The 13,264-nt window shown below is 32.8% G+C and overlaps 1 protein-coding gene across 5 annotated transcripts in view; it reads right to left on the minus strand.

Annotated features, from left to right (window-relative positions):
• KIF6 (kinesin family member 6) overlaps positions 1 to 13,264 on the minus strand; it is a 185,621-nt gene that overhangs the window by 112,057 nt on the left and 60,300 nt on the right. For all 5 annotated transcript variants that reach the window (XM_064509535.1, XM_064509537.1, XM_064509534.1 and 2 more), the window contains one exon: positions 9,745 to 9,848. In XM_064509535.1, the coding sequence (XP_064365605.1) occupies positions 9,745 to 9,848 (104 nt within the window). The remainder of the gene's footprint in view (positions 1 to 9,744; positions 9,849 to 13,264) is intronic.

A 13,264-nucleotide genomic window follows, 5' to 3' on the forward strand; every position in this document is an offset into this window, starting at 1 on the left:
TGCCACGCAGGAAAACATAAAAAAGGTAAGCGGAGGAGGCTAAGTAGGTTGTTGAAAGGAGACTGCATACAGAGTTACGTATCACTGCTTACACATATCATTATAGACAAATGTAACCTATTTTTAATATTAAGTAACACAATAGAGATTAATAAATGATAAATCTGATTTAATTCTTATTTAAGTGAAAGGGAGTCTTTCCATAGAGATGAATGGGATTTGGGTCAGCCCATGCATACTCAAAATATAATTCATTTTGTCATTCGCAATTTTCTTGGCTCTCGTTTCAAGTGACTTTATTGACATTCAACACTTTTTGGAAAGTCTTCCTGCTTACAGCTAGCTTAATTTCTACTCTATCAATGGTAGACATGCCCTAACTTTATGTCCAGTGGCAGGAAGTAATTGAGGCCAGAAAAGCAATGATTTTTTTTATTTTTTAATTTTTTTATTTTAAAAAAAGGAGTTACAACTATTCCTACTCTCCTCAGGATCCCAAGTAGAATTTTCATTAGGCAAGAGGGCTCTTATGTTTTAGCCTTGATCCAGAAGGTAAACAAGAATTTCACCACAACTGACCGGATCAAATGCAATGGTATAATATCATGCTATGGGATAACTTGAACTCAGAAAGGAATTTCCTAGAGAGGTCAGACTGGCCCAAAAGCTAATTTGCCCACTTTGTAGCTGCAAACCACGGCGTTATTGATAAAATTCAGTAATTTATTGAATCTACACTGGGAGGTATCTAGAAAGAACAGCTCACCACGTTGGGTAGTTTGAGAACCCTGAGCTATCACAAAGTGCCAGCCAGCAAAAAACAGCAACAGCACGACTGGGAGACACATGCTTTGGGGAAAAGGAAATGGGCATTTTCAGATCTTAGTGGAATAGATCTCCTCCCTCTTGTTCCACTCCAGTTGGCAATCGGTCTAGAAAAAAAGCAATGTGTAGAAATGTGCATGATGGTAGACATGATAGCAATTACGTAACAAATAAGTGACATATAGTGAGGGTAATGTATTCCATATCCAGAAACAACTGCTTAACATCTAATAAAAATAGGTTAACTCTTGGGTAAAATAATAATAAACATAACTAAATACTGGAACTAGTTACCTAAGCTTAGTATAATTCTCTCATTAGATGCTTTTAAAAACAGTTTCTTAAACACAGTCCAGGACTGCTGTAAATATGTTTTGTGCCGTCTTAGAGCAGGGTAAAAGAGTAACTGAGCTCTTGAGCCTCTTTTGTTTCTATACTTAGGAAGATTTTTATATGTTTTGTCATTTTAAATATCTATATGCTGCTCTTACAACTGAAAAAATCTACTACAGGATAATGAAGACAAAGATCCCCTTTCTGGCTCTGATTGCAATGTCTTTCATGAAAATGTCTGAACATAATGTACTTCATATTGAAGTTTATATTTTATGTAAGAGGAAATCTAGAATGGTAAAATTACATATTATGAATTCTCTGTGAGGTTCAGTTTCACACTGTAAACTGAAAAAGCATTCCAGGCTAGTTTGTAAATAATCATGATATATTCAAGTACTGAATTATACTAACAACTATATTTTAAGAAACAGAATTATGGGTGATAATGAATTCATTGCTGCAAATGGCAAAACTCTCGTTTATTTTTAGGATAACTTTTCGAACTAAGAGCTAGATTCTGAGGTACCACATAGTAATCAGGAACCATTCTCAATGGCATAGTTGAGTCAGACAGATGAAAGCTGAACTCACATACTGTCAGCTTCATTCTTCCAGTTACCCACTGCTAAACACCTGTGAGAAAAAAAAAACCTGATACTGTTGATGAGGTAAACAAACAGAAATACGTATGCATGAACTTTTATAAAATATGCACATCATTATTTCATCAATGCTCTGTGTATTAATTTGTTTTTGTAATTTTCTAATATTTTAAATTTATTGTTTTCATAGTAGATTATTAAAAGACAAAGAATAGTCCAGGCATGATCAGAATACTGAAATCGGAATAATGAAATACAAACTTTAGTATCGATTTTTTAAAATTCATGGGCATTTTATTTCCTTTGTTTTTGCCTCAATATGTAAATCTATGAAATAGGCAATTATACTAGTTACATAGGCAGGCAATTCACAGAATATTAGCTTAGGTGAACTATGCAGATGGTCTAGAAACCATGTAAAAGTCCAGAATTTTTAATTCAATGGTATTCTATGCATACTGAGACTGACTGTGCAAGGTGTTAACCTAAATTGGTTAAAAGCCTCAGACAATGATTTCCATTGGAAATCAACTGAAAGTGCATTACTAAAAGCCTAAATTATTCTTGAAAATGAATGCTGCAAATCTTCAAAATTTTACTATATATTGGAATCTGAAGTTCCTAAAGATGATTTTGGATCTTTTTCTTATATATTGAAGTTAGGAAAACTTCCAGTCTTTGAGTCTCTATAACAAATTGAATCCTATTCTTACACCTGCACAGAGAGCAATTCTCTAAAATTGTGGAAATAAAGCTTGTGAATAAGATTTATATTTGGTTATCAATATATTAACCTTCCCAAAAAGAAAGCCATTTATCTTGTATAAAAAAGCAAAAAGAAGCACAGATATGGTCAAAATTTGAAGTTCTAAAACATATACGTTACCTATTTAGAAAGACAAGAAGAGGAAAACGGAAAACACAGCAACATGGCCAATAATTACATTCAAGGAGTTGAAGTGGTTTTCACAAACATTGAATGTTGTCTGATACTTCCAGGTCTCATAAGAACATGTTTCTTAGACCAGATGGTCATTTCCTAATCTTTTATTTCTAATTATTTAATATTTTCAACAGCAGACAAGTGCTTATAAAAAAACCTGATAATAAAGCAAAAGCACATTCCCTCTCTACTGAAAATGCGTGGAAAAAAATGGATTTGTTAATACCATATGCATTTTGTTCATACTATAAGCAACAATTAGCATTTATATACAGCAGCCTCATAATATAGTCAATAGATTGGTATCCAAAGAGACTACCTGAATTTAAGCTGGCCTGGAATTTAATTATTTCAGTTGGTTTTCAACTGTATGGAGCTTAGTTACTTTAGAGTAAAAATTTTGCAAATAAAGCTTATAATTTTGTAAAGCAGTCAAACAGTATCATACCTACAGATGAATAATTAACATTAAAGATTTGCACTGCACAGTAGAGAAGCACACATCTCCTATTATCAGTCTCTTTTATTAGACATATGGGCAAAGCTATTTTTACTACCTCCTTATGTAAGGAGATTCTTCTGAATTAGATGGCTACAATATGGCAAACAGATGTAAAGTCTTTCTGTGCAGTTGAAAATCATTCATACCAATGATGAAATGCACACAAATCTAAATCTCTGCACCAGTAAGTCAAGGGGAGATTTGGCAATGACTGTAATAAGACCAAGACTGGCTTATTTGGAAAAAAAAAAGCCTCAGTAATACTACAAGGGCAGAATTTTGGCAGACAAGAAACATGTCAAGTAGCTTGCAGGGCACATAATTTGCTTCTTTAACAGTACTTTGTAATAACAAACCTAAAACAGATACATAAGGAAATGCGACTCACTGTCAACAAATATTTGTGGCCATAATGGTGGTCATAATCTAATCACTAGAATGCATCTGTAAGTAGGAAGAGAAAAGTAAGCAAGGGAAAACTAAGTTTCAGTCTATCAAAATTTGAAAAATAATTACCTCTGAGGAGAAAGTAGCAGGAACCTCAAATAAAAAAAGAGAACATAGGACAAGAATAAAAATTACTTGAGAAAGTCAAAAGGACTCATGCAGATGAAAACCGAGACATTCCTACAGTACAGAAGAGAGAGTTTGTTTTGAAAAATTCTTCTAAGTCTCTCTCATAGGTTTTTAACTGGATGTAAACTCAGGAGAAAAAGTTGTTCAAAAGGTATTCAAAGCGCCAAAAGATGCAAATAGGCATTCAGAAGCACTTTCAGAAGCATATCAGCTGATCAGGCATCTAATGGATTTCAGTGAGAATCCAAAAATCTGCTCTGGCCAGACACTTCTGAACATTGGAAATTCACTCCAAAACTTTTTTTAAAACAAGCTAAATAACCAAATTCTGTTATTCTAGTATATCTTTTTTCCATACACCTCACTAATATGAGTTATGGTATATTCCATTATCTCTTATTAAACAATGTGGCATTAGATGACTGGTATACTTTTGAACATTAGAACATAGGACATAGCATGTTGTCTCCTTTTCCTGATAAAATAAAATTGCAAATCTTTGAAAGAACTTTCTCAATAGTTTCAATGTAAAAGGTGGCCAGTGTAAATAATAAAAGAAAATTTTCTATTTAGGTCAACGACTTAAGATCAAAGAAAAGATATCTGTACTTTCTTACTTTAAGCATCCAATTCAGGTACCTGAATTAGAAATCTGAACTTCCTGTGCAGTGGCTAAAGATTTTCTATCACTTAACGGGAAAAAATACCCTCTGGAGAAATATATTGATTTAATATGCTTCTAATTCAGGCACCTAAGCTAAGTGCTAATGTGAGATGTTTTAAAACTACTCTATGGTTAATGTAGCTTTTCTCCTTCAATATCGTGCTACACAGTATTGGTTCTCAGTGTCATTTAGTCTTCTAACTTCTGCACAAATCCACTGTCTGCATAGCTGTGTTGACATAAGGCAAGGTAATATGCTTCTACTTCTTCCACCTTGCAACTGAAATTGAACACTGACATCAGCAAATAGGAATATTTGCTCTGCTTTGTAAATGAAACCATTTGTTAAACAGCTTAAGTATGAGCAACTGTTAAAGCTCTATATTGTACAACAGTGCAATATTGTTAATACCATGATAGCATACAGATGTCACAATGTTGAAATAGAAAAACGAAGGACAGAAAGAAATAATGAGAAATCCAGCACTAGGGTAAGACGAACAATATATGACTATTGAAGTAAAAAATAGAGGAGTTGTAACAACATATGTATCTGAAAGAAATAAGGTAAAGTTATTAATAAATTAAAGTGCTAAGCCAGTACTTCCGGTCCTGTTATTAGAGAATTCCAACTGGCAAAGGTTCTGGAAGCGTGGGTGCTCTGGAACACAAGATTTTGATTTGAAGTCCCAACTTTCTGGGCACATATTGTAAATTGCTATTGAGCTCATTTACAGCAACAACAACAACAAATCCCAAATGATTCAAACAAAAAGGCCTCTCCCATTTATTTTTGGCATGCTTCTCACCAAAGAAAAAATATCCATTTGAATACAACTTCATTCTTTCTAAAGTATAATACAGAAGCCTGTGAGTTTACAATTTCCTTCTATTTGGGATGCATGATGCCATTTCATGTATTTTTTTCAAAAGCGCAAAGTGTTCCAATGTTTTGTTTTTTTTCCCCCTAAACAAGGAACTAATTCTCTAGCTCAAAGAAATATTTAGAGATCAGCCTATTACTGCTGAGGAAGTAGATGTGGAGATCCAAAGCAAGCAATTCAGATTTTGGAAGCATTTTATGAACTCCATTCTGAACCACTTATGTAGTCTAGCTGAACATTGTATGTGTGCTTTTAAATAAACAAAATGAGAGCAGCAGAATTCATATACATTTAACATTTATGAGAATAAAATAATAAAACTAAAAATATTACATAGCAATGTAAATGCTAAGTATTTAAAATAGAATTTTGAATTAAGAATTCCAGAGACAGCTGTGCCATTGTTCTCAGGACAGATTGTGTTGCATAATAATTTGGTATTCACAAGCAAAGTCAGGAGCATTTGTTTTCCATTTTGCTGTAAATTTAGTGAACGACAACGTGGCAGCATAGTGGTTATTAGGAAAGCCTATTTGACAGATTTTTTTCTTCTGTTAGCTTAAAAAAAAAATACTTCTTCTATTCACATACTAGCTTTAAAAATCTAACAATTTTAACTCCAGTGAGTAGCCCCCTGACTTAATCTGGAATACTCTGCAAGTGAGCAAGTGGAATGAAGCTCATTATTGTAATAAATGTTTGGCATAACTTAGTGTGTCATGAAACATACAAAATACTTAACCATTTTAACATAATATTAACACTTATTTTCAAGGCAATCACTAACATTTATTTCCCACAACACATGTAGAGGGCCAAAACCAATGTATTCTCAATTCCATTTTATTTGACTAAAACATATTAGTGGATCTATAATTGTACCAACTGGGTCTAGTGTCCTATCAGCATCTGTACTCTACTGAAAAGTGTCTGAGAGAAAGACTTATGCAGAGACAACAAAATAAATATTTAGTTAGTACACAGAGTTTTTCACCAATGTGTTTTGCACCTTTGATCATCTGTGCCGGAATTAAAGGATAAATACAAACATTGGCATAGAATGCTTTCAGAAGATTAATTTTGCTCTGACCTCCCTTAAAATAAGCACGATGGATCAGGAGAAGAAGAATTAAAATATTCAAACACATCTATTTTTGATGAGTCTATTTTTAATAACATTTCTCCTTACTAATTACCTCCTCCTTAGTTGTAACAAAATGAACCACAGTAAGACTTATGTTCAATCTGAGAATTTTGAAAAGAACTATGTAAACTTGGATTACTAAAATGAACTATATCTCAATATATATATATTTATTTAAGGTTAAATAGAAGACGACTAAGCAGAAACTTGTAAATAGCATTTGAAATCTATAATGATCCTAATTATAATTTCCTCCCTACATATATTAAAAAACATCAAGCAAAAAAAAGTATTATTCTGTCAGGAATCCCCTACAGTACTTATTATTCTCCTAACAGCCATTATTGTTTGGTGACTCCAAATAAACGGCAACACACTGCTGCATTATCACATATACCATGTCTCTTTTCCTCTACTCTGTGTCGTAACAGTCTGCTCCATATGTCTCCTAATACATAATATTATTTAGGTTTCATTATATAATAACTAGATGCAAACCACAACATAGACGTGTTTCAGTAATAGTAAATCCTGCTTTTATCAGCCCTCATCCAAGTCAATGCTTATGTATGGACTGCTCACTTGTATATTTATTTTTTAATTCGTGCAAACTCTCCAGATAATGAGTAGCTCCAAACTCAGATGATCAGTCTCAATAAACAGAATTATCATAAAGATTTGCTGTGTTATGCATTGATAGTTTCTAAATGGAGACAGAATATTTAGATGCTATCTGTTGAAGTTCATATACTTAAAAGCTCAAAAATGATCATGACAGGAGGTTCAAACCTACCCAAACCAATATGCTCATATAAATATTGTCTACAGATAAAATCAAGTTCAAAATGTGCACACTTTCAAAAACACAGAAGGATATTTTCATTAAAGTAGTGGCTCTTTATATTCACAGTTGTTGAGCTGTGAACCTTCTATGCGCAAAAACACACAAATGTAAAACTTACAATAAATAGAGCCTGACATTTGATATTTCCCTCACTGGAAACCCTTAAAGAAAAAATTGACTCATCTTTCAACATTCCATTCAGCACATAATGTTAATAAGGGAGTTTGACTGGCTCATGAATATGACAGGAATTCTCTAGCAATATCTTGTGCACTGTTTGAGACCATGCCATCCGTAAAAAATTCTGTATAACCAATTATGTTTTCCATTTTAAGTCTACAATAAAAATAATGATCTTTGTTCAAAGTCACTATTTGGAACGCTATACTATATGAATGCTGAGGGTAAACATTTGAGGTCCTTCTTGTTGACTATTGGTCCTCAGGAAATGCTTTGTATCTCAATCACTAGTACATGAGCCAGAGGAAACATAAGTAAAAGATAAACTAAAAAAACTAAAAATGTTATGTTGTCCTAATATAACCGAGGTCTCTGTAAGCAATTTTTTCCTTCTGTGTTTTATTACAGGTAGAAACTTCTTAACAGCAGAAAGTCTCCTCCATGCTTCTTTCTGGAGGACTAGGAAGCAAAATTCCTTGCTATGATTTCAGAAGCAACCTTTCTCTGATAAAATAATGGACAATTTATTGTGGTATACAGATTTAAAAAAAATACACAAGCTGATGAACTTTTAATTTACATATTTCTGAAAACAAGGCCTCCCAGATGCATGTATGCTATAGTGCAACTGTATTCAGTACTTCATATTCTCAGTTTCCTTTGCACATGCATATTAAAAACATTCATCTACTGCAAATCCATTTCCACCTATAAAACTGCTAGTTTTGTGGCAAAAAGCCAGTAAAAAAATCTCAGGAAATGTGACTTATGGCCATGGCCTAAAAATATCCTAATGTTTTCCCAAAACTTGATTTCTCTACAAAACCATAGTAGAAAATTCATGTGACAGATGTTTACAATAAAGTTAGGAAAGAAAATCTTTAAATTAATGTACAGACTATTTAAATACATCATAATAAAGTCACTGAGAGTCACTCTCATCTTCTGAAGGACTGGTTCCGTCAGGGCAAAGAGAAACTAGCCAATAAGGGCATTTAATTTCTCTTATAAAGAAAAAGAAAGTTACTTTTATTGCTTTTTTTACCTTTTCTTTCTATGCCTTATTTTCTCACATCCAGTGTTACCTTGTAAAGTCCTTGGTGCATTTGATGTAGGGAAGGAAAACTCACATATTTTGGGGCAGAATGATAAATAGTATATCCAGTAGGAACTGGGTGGACATTTCTAGTTAGCAGGTTATACTGGCAGCTGCCTATATTGAAAACGACCCAGATTAACATTGTAAAATAAGCATTTACATAAGGCTATCTAGTCCCTCAACCTTGATATAGACATCATTTAGTTTCTGAATTTAAAAAACAAAGGAAACAATAAGAAACAAGAAGGAAGAACAACCACCCTCTACATAAGAAACTCAAGATTAAAGGTAGCAGCATGTCCCACTTCTCCAGGGTCTCCTATGTGGCAGGGGAGATGCTTAGCATTAGTAGTATTCTTCGGGATCATTTCCAGGGGAAATTAAGATCAGACAGTAAACAGCTTCAAATTAGTTCCCATTAATCTACCCATCAACCAAAATCTCAAGTAAATTAGTACTTCTTTTACAGGGATGAGGCAAAGAGATTAAATAGGTCCATCCTACAGAACACGTAATTTTTCAAAATTGGGAATTGAATTTAGTTATTGTGAACTTTTAGACTTAGTAAGTATTTCTACATTATACACAGCGTGTTCTTATATGCTGTACTGATCTGTTACTGAAAAGCTGTAAGCTCTTAAAAACTTGTATGAATTAATCATGCATTTTTCAATAGTATGCTCAGTTAAAATTCTGAAGATTTGGCTTTTAAGACATTGATTTATTGTGTATTAGAAATACAAGCTTTTTTTTTTTGGCTTATATCAGACTAGCATGGCAGGAGGAAACTTCTCAGTACAAAGAATATTTATTAGGTTTTCTCGGATCTTATATCCAGTATTGAGAAATTTTGATTTTTTATGCTACACTGTTACACAACACTTGTTGCCTGGCATCTGACAGGCATTCCCATCCTTTACATTTGTTTCATTTCACTTCCTCAAAGCTGAGGCTGCAAAACCACAGCCAACAGCCTCTTACAGCTTTTCATGGAAAGCTGCCATTCTAACCTGGCATCTAACTTCACCTTATTATTATCTCTGAGAATTTAAAAACTCTGAGATGAATTTAAATATTTATGCCAACAAAGAAGCTGACAAAATGTTCATCATGAAAGAAGAAAACGAAAATAATTAAGGCATTACCGAAGTACCTCTTCTTGCGAGAGCTCTGCTGTTTTTTGCTTGCCAGTCACTAGTGCCAGCTCATCCTTCAACTCCTGAATCTCCTTCTTCAGTTGAGCAATCATCTAAAAACAGCATAGCAATAAAGCAAGCATCACATGTAACAGCTGGGTTATGATTTTGCATTAGAAGGCTGAGTTCAGGAAAATAGTACACTTCATGTTTTTCTTTTTTTCTTTTTCTAAACAATATCTTGTTTTTAAAACTGTCCTAATGCATTAAATACACAAAGCACTTTTTTCCCCTTTTCCATTTATAAAAACAAGAAAAGTTTTCCAAATTCAGTAAACTCTGTGTTAGAAGACATGGCTATACGGAAAGAGTTCAAAAGATTATTTGCAAAAGAGAAAAGTAATTTGTCATGGGAGTAAAAGAGCTTTGAGACTCATTAGTTTTGCTTGTTAGTGATGAAAACACATTTACAATACCATCTTTGACAGAAGAAGAAAAACTACAGCCCAAAAGTGAATTATTCTTTTTTCCTTTAGAAAGATAAATTCCCAAACAGTATCTTAGTATTTGAATCTTAACTTTCTTTACACCTAACAACCTACTTCCATACAGAATTATAACACTATAATTACTAGCCGTATCAGTTGCTAACAAATGAATGCTATAAACAAATATAAAGAGAATTAAATGACATTAATGATTAGTAATGATTGAGAAAGTGACTCAGAGAACTATACTAGATTTCTTAATTTTAATTGCTCATTACTGAAGCTTGTACTTTCTGAAAAAAGTTTGTATAAAAATATATTTTACAATTTATTATGCTCCTATGGTCAAATTCTGTGAAGCAAGGACAATATGCATGTCCCTAAGTCTAAAACATAAAAGAACAAGTACTTAGTTACTTCAAGACTGATTATTTTAACGATATATCACCTTATGATAGCTCAAATACATCAAAAGTCTAATGTTATTTTTAGATGAGTATGAATACATTGATTCCATGTGCAAATGACCACTCCAAGAGGGGCGTGTTTTCAGGGAAAAATGAATCATACTTGGTTGTATACACCTTCTAGAATTAAGACCGTTGAGACTGTTAAGGCATCTTCACTGGACATTAACATTCCTTCAAACAATTGGATTTCTTTTAATTGTTAATTTTAAACAATGAATTCCTAAACTTTGAATGGCTTTACTTTAAAAAGTAAAAATATTCTAAACATTCTTTGAGATTTTTTTTTTACTCTAACCTTAATGGTAACATATTTGCTACCATAAAGCATGAAAGATTATAGTTCAAAAATGTTTTATCTAAGAATCGATTAGAGGTGAACTGCTAATTACAGATATTGCAAGAGTGCTTCAAGAATATTGCAGGGTAAGCATTTTAGGATGCCTCACTCTGGTGCAACACTCTGATGTAGTCTTTTCCACATCTTGAATCAATAAAATACAATTTGGGACTGGAATATAAAAAAGCAGGACTGATATACCACCTTTGCTCAATGTTCAAATTTGTTAGAATAATTAACCTTAATCTGACAACAATGGAAATGCCATTTTCACTATAAGGATAAAGTGTTGATTTTCAAGTAATATTAAAGCAAACAAAAATCTGCAAAAACATAATGTTGTAATATATATTTTCAAATGAATGCCAGAAGAGATTCAATTTAATTCAGGGTCAACAGTGTGGTTTTCAGTTTAAATCAAATCCTTCTGCTCATGAGTGAGAGAGGTTCAAAGCTGAGTTGCTTAAAAAGTAGAATGAATACATGTTCATCATTTTAGTGAAGATACACAGTAAAGAAGTCTCCACTACAAAGAATAAAGTTTATAGAGTAGTCAGAGTTATCTCAGATCTATCAAAAGGTATTACACACTCCCTTTATAAAGCATGTATTCAACTTGCAGATGATGAATTATGCAAATAAATGGCATTTGATTTGATGAAAAAAATCATAAGTCCAGCAGTTTACAGAATAATTGCACCCTCAGAATATACTTTAGGTAGTAAAGATGGGCAAATTCCATGATGAGCACAGCGCCATATAAAGCCCAGGTAACTGTGCTCCCTCTCACTTTTCCAAAAAAGGGAACGGATTTCTAACTCTCCCTAGCCCACTTTTGTTTTACTTGCTAAATGATCCTGCAGAGCGAGACATACCAGATCTGTGCTCCACAGGATGTAGTAAATGTTCAGGAGCCTGCACGTGTTCCACCTCAATCAAAGGCTTCTGTGGCCAAGGAAGGAATGTTTTGCATGATTTACTACTACAAAGTCTATGAAGGAAAGAAAAGAAGGACAGAGAGATAGAAAGACAGAAGCTGTGCAGTGTCTTTTTTTTTTTTTTTTTTTTTTTTTTTTTTTTTTTTGTTACTCTGTTATAAATTGTTTGGAAAGCAAAGCGAAAAAACAGCAAAATAACCTGACAAGACTCTTATTCCCTCTGAACTTTCAGAAAAAAGGAAAATAAAGGCATAATCATTAACAGTTACTGAAATGTGTTAATTAATTAGCATTAAGTAACAATAAAGGAAACAATCAATCATCTAATCCACCAATTTTAAGAAATCAAATGCTTCTTACGCTTTTAATCTAATTTTTCCTTTCTGAGGTCCAGCATTGAGGGGAAATACATTTCCCAGCCAGTTCAGAAAGTCACATCAGAACAAAATACATAAAATTTATGATTACAAATTAGTGATAAGAAAATTAGAAATACAATAAAAATTTTGCCCATTAAAAAGAATAATGATGAGAATAGGATATAATAAAAGCACATAGGTTCACCAAAATTAGAATAATTAATTCAGATTTTATATTCTTTAGAACTGAAAAGCTAAACTTCAAGCTTATAATTATGTTGATAAAATACTAACAGTTTTAAATAATGTCTGTTTATATATAAACAATGTAATATAATAGCTTAACTTGAACTTATTTTTCATCTGATGTCTCTGTCACTTTTTGTATATTGAAATGTGTCTATAGTTTCATTATATTCCTGTTATCTTGCTTTGGAGTGACCAGTGTAACATCACTCAAACATTTCCCATGACAGAAATCATCCTTCATGTGCAGCATGCAGTCCAGCTGCTCCATTAGCTATCATTATCTGCTATACTACGTTGAACTGAGCAATCCTTAGTAAGTGTTCTTAATATTTAGAAAGGAAATAAATTTTCCAGGTGCAGAAAATTACATTAAATAAATAACAGAAGCTTATTAATATAATAAATCTCATCAATACAGAGAACCTCTTCAAACAAATCTGGGACATAATAAGCTAGAGACATGTAAAATCTTTCATAGAACAAAGTAATCGAACATTAATTAAAAAAATGAAGTATATTCTTCTTATACACATCAAAAGAAGGAGAAATGTGGTTTTTTTATGTAGTAATGTTTTATGCTTTATGCACATGGATTGTTACATCTCTCCTTCCTAAATGCCTTATTCAGTCTGCAGAGCTCCTCTGCTGCTCCTTCGGATGTGAACATCAGCTGAACCTTTTATTGTGG

The sequence above is a fragment of the Dromaius novaehollandiae genome, chromosome 3, assembly GCF_036370855.1.
Source record: "Dromaius novaehollandiae isolate bDroNov1 chromosome 3, bDroNov1.hap1, whole genome shotgun sequence".
Taxonomy (NCBI): domain Eukaryota; kingdom Metazoa; phylum Chordata; class Aves; order Casuariiformes; family Dromaiidae; genus Dromaius; species Dromaius novaehollandiae.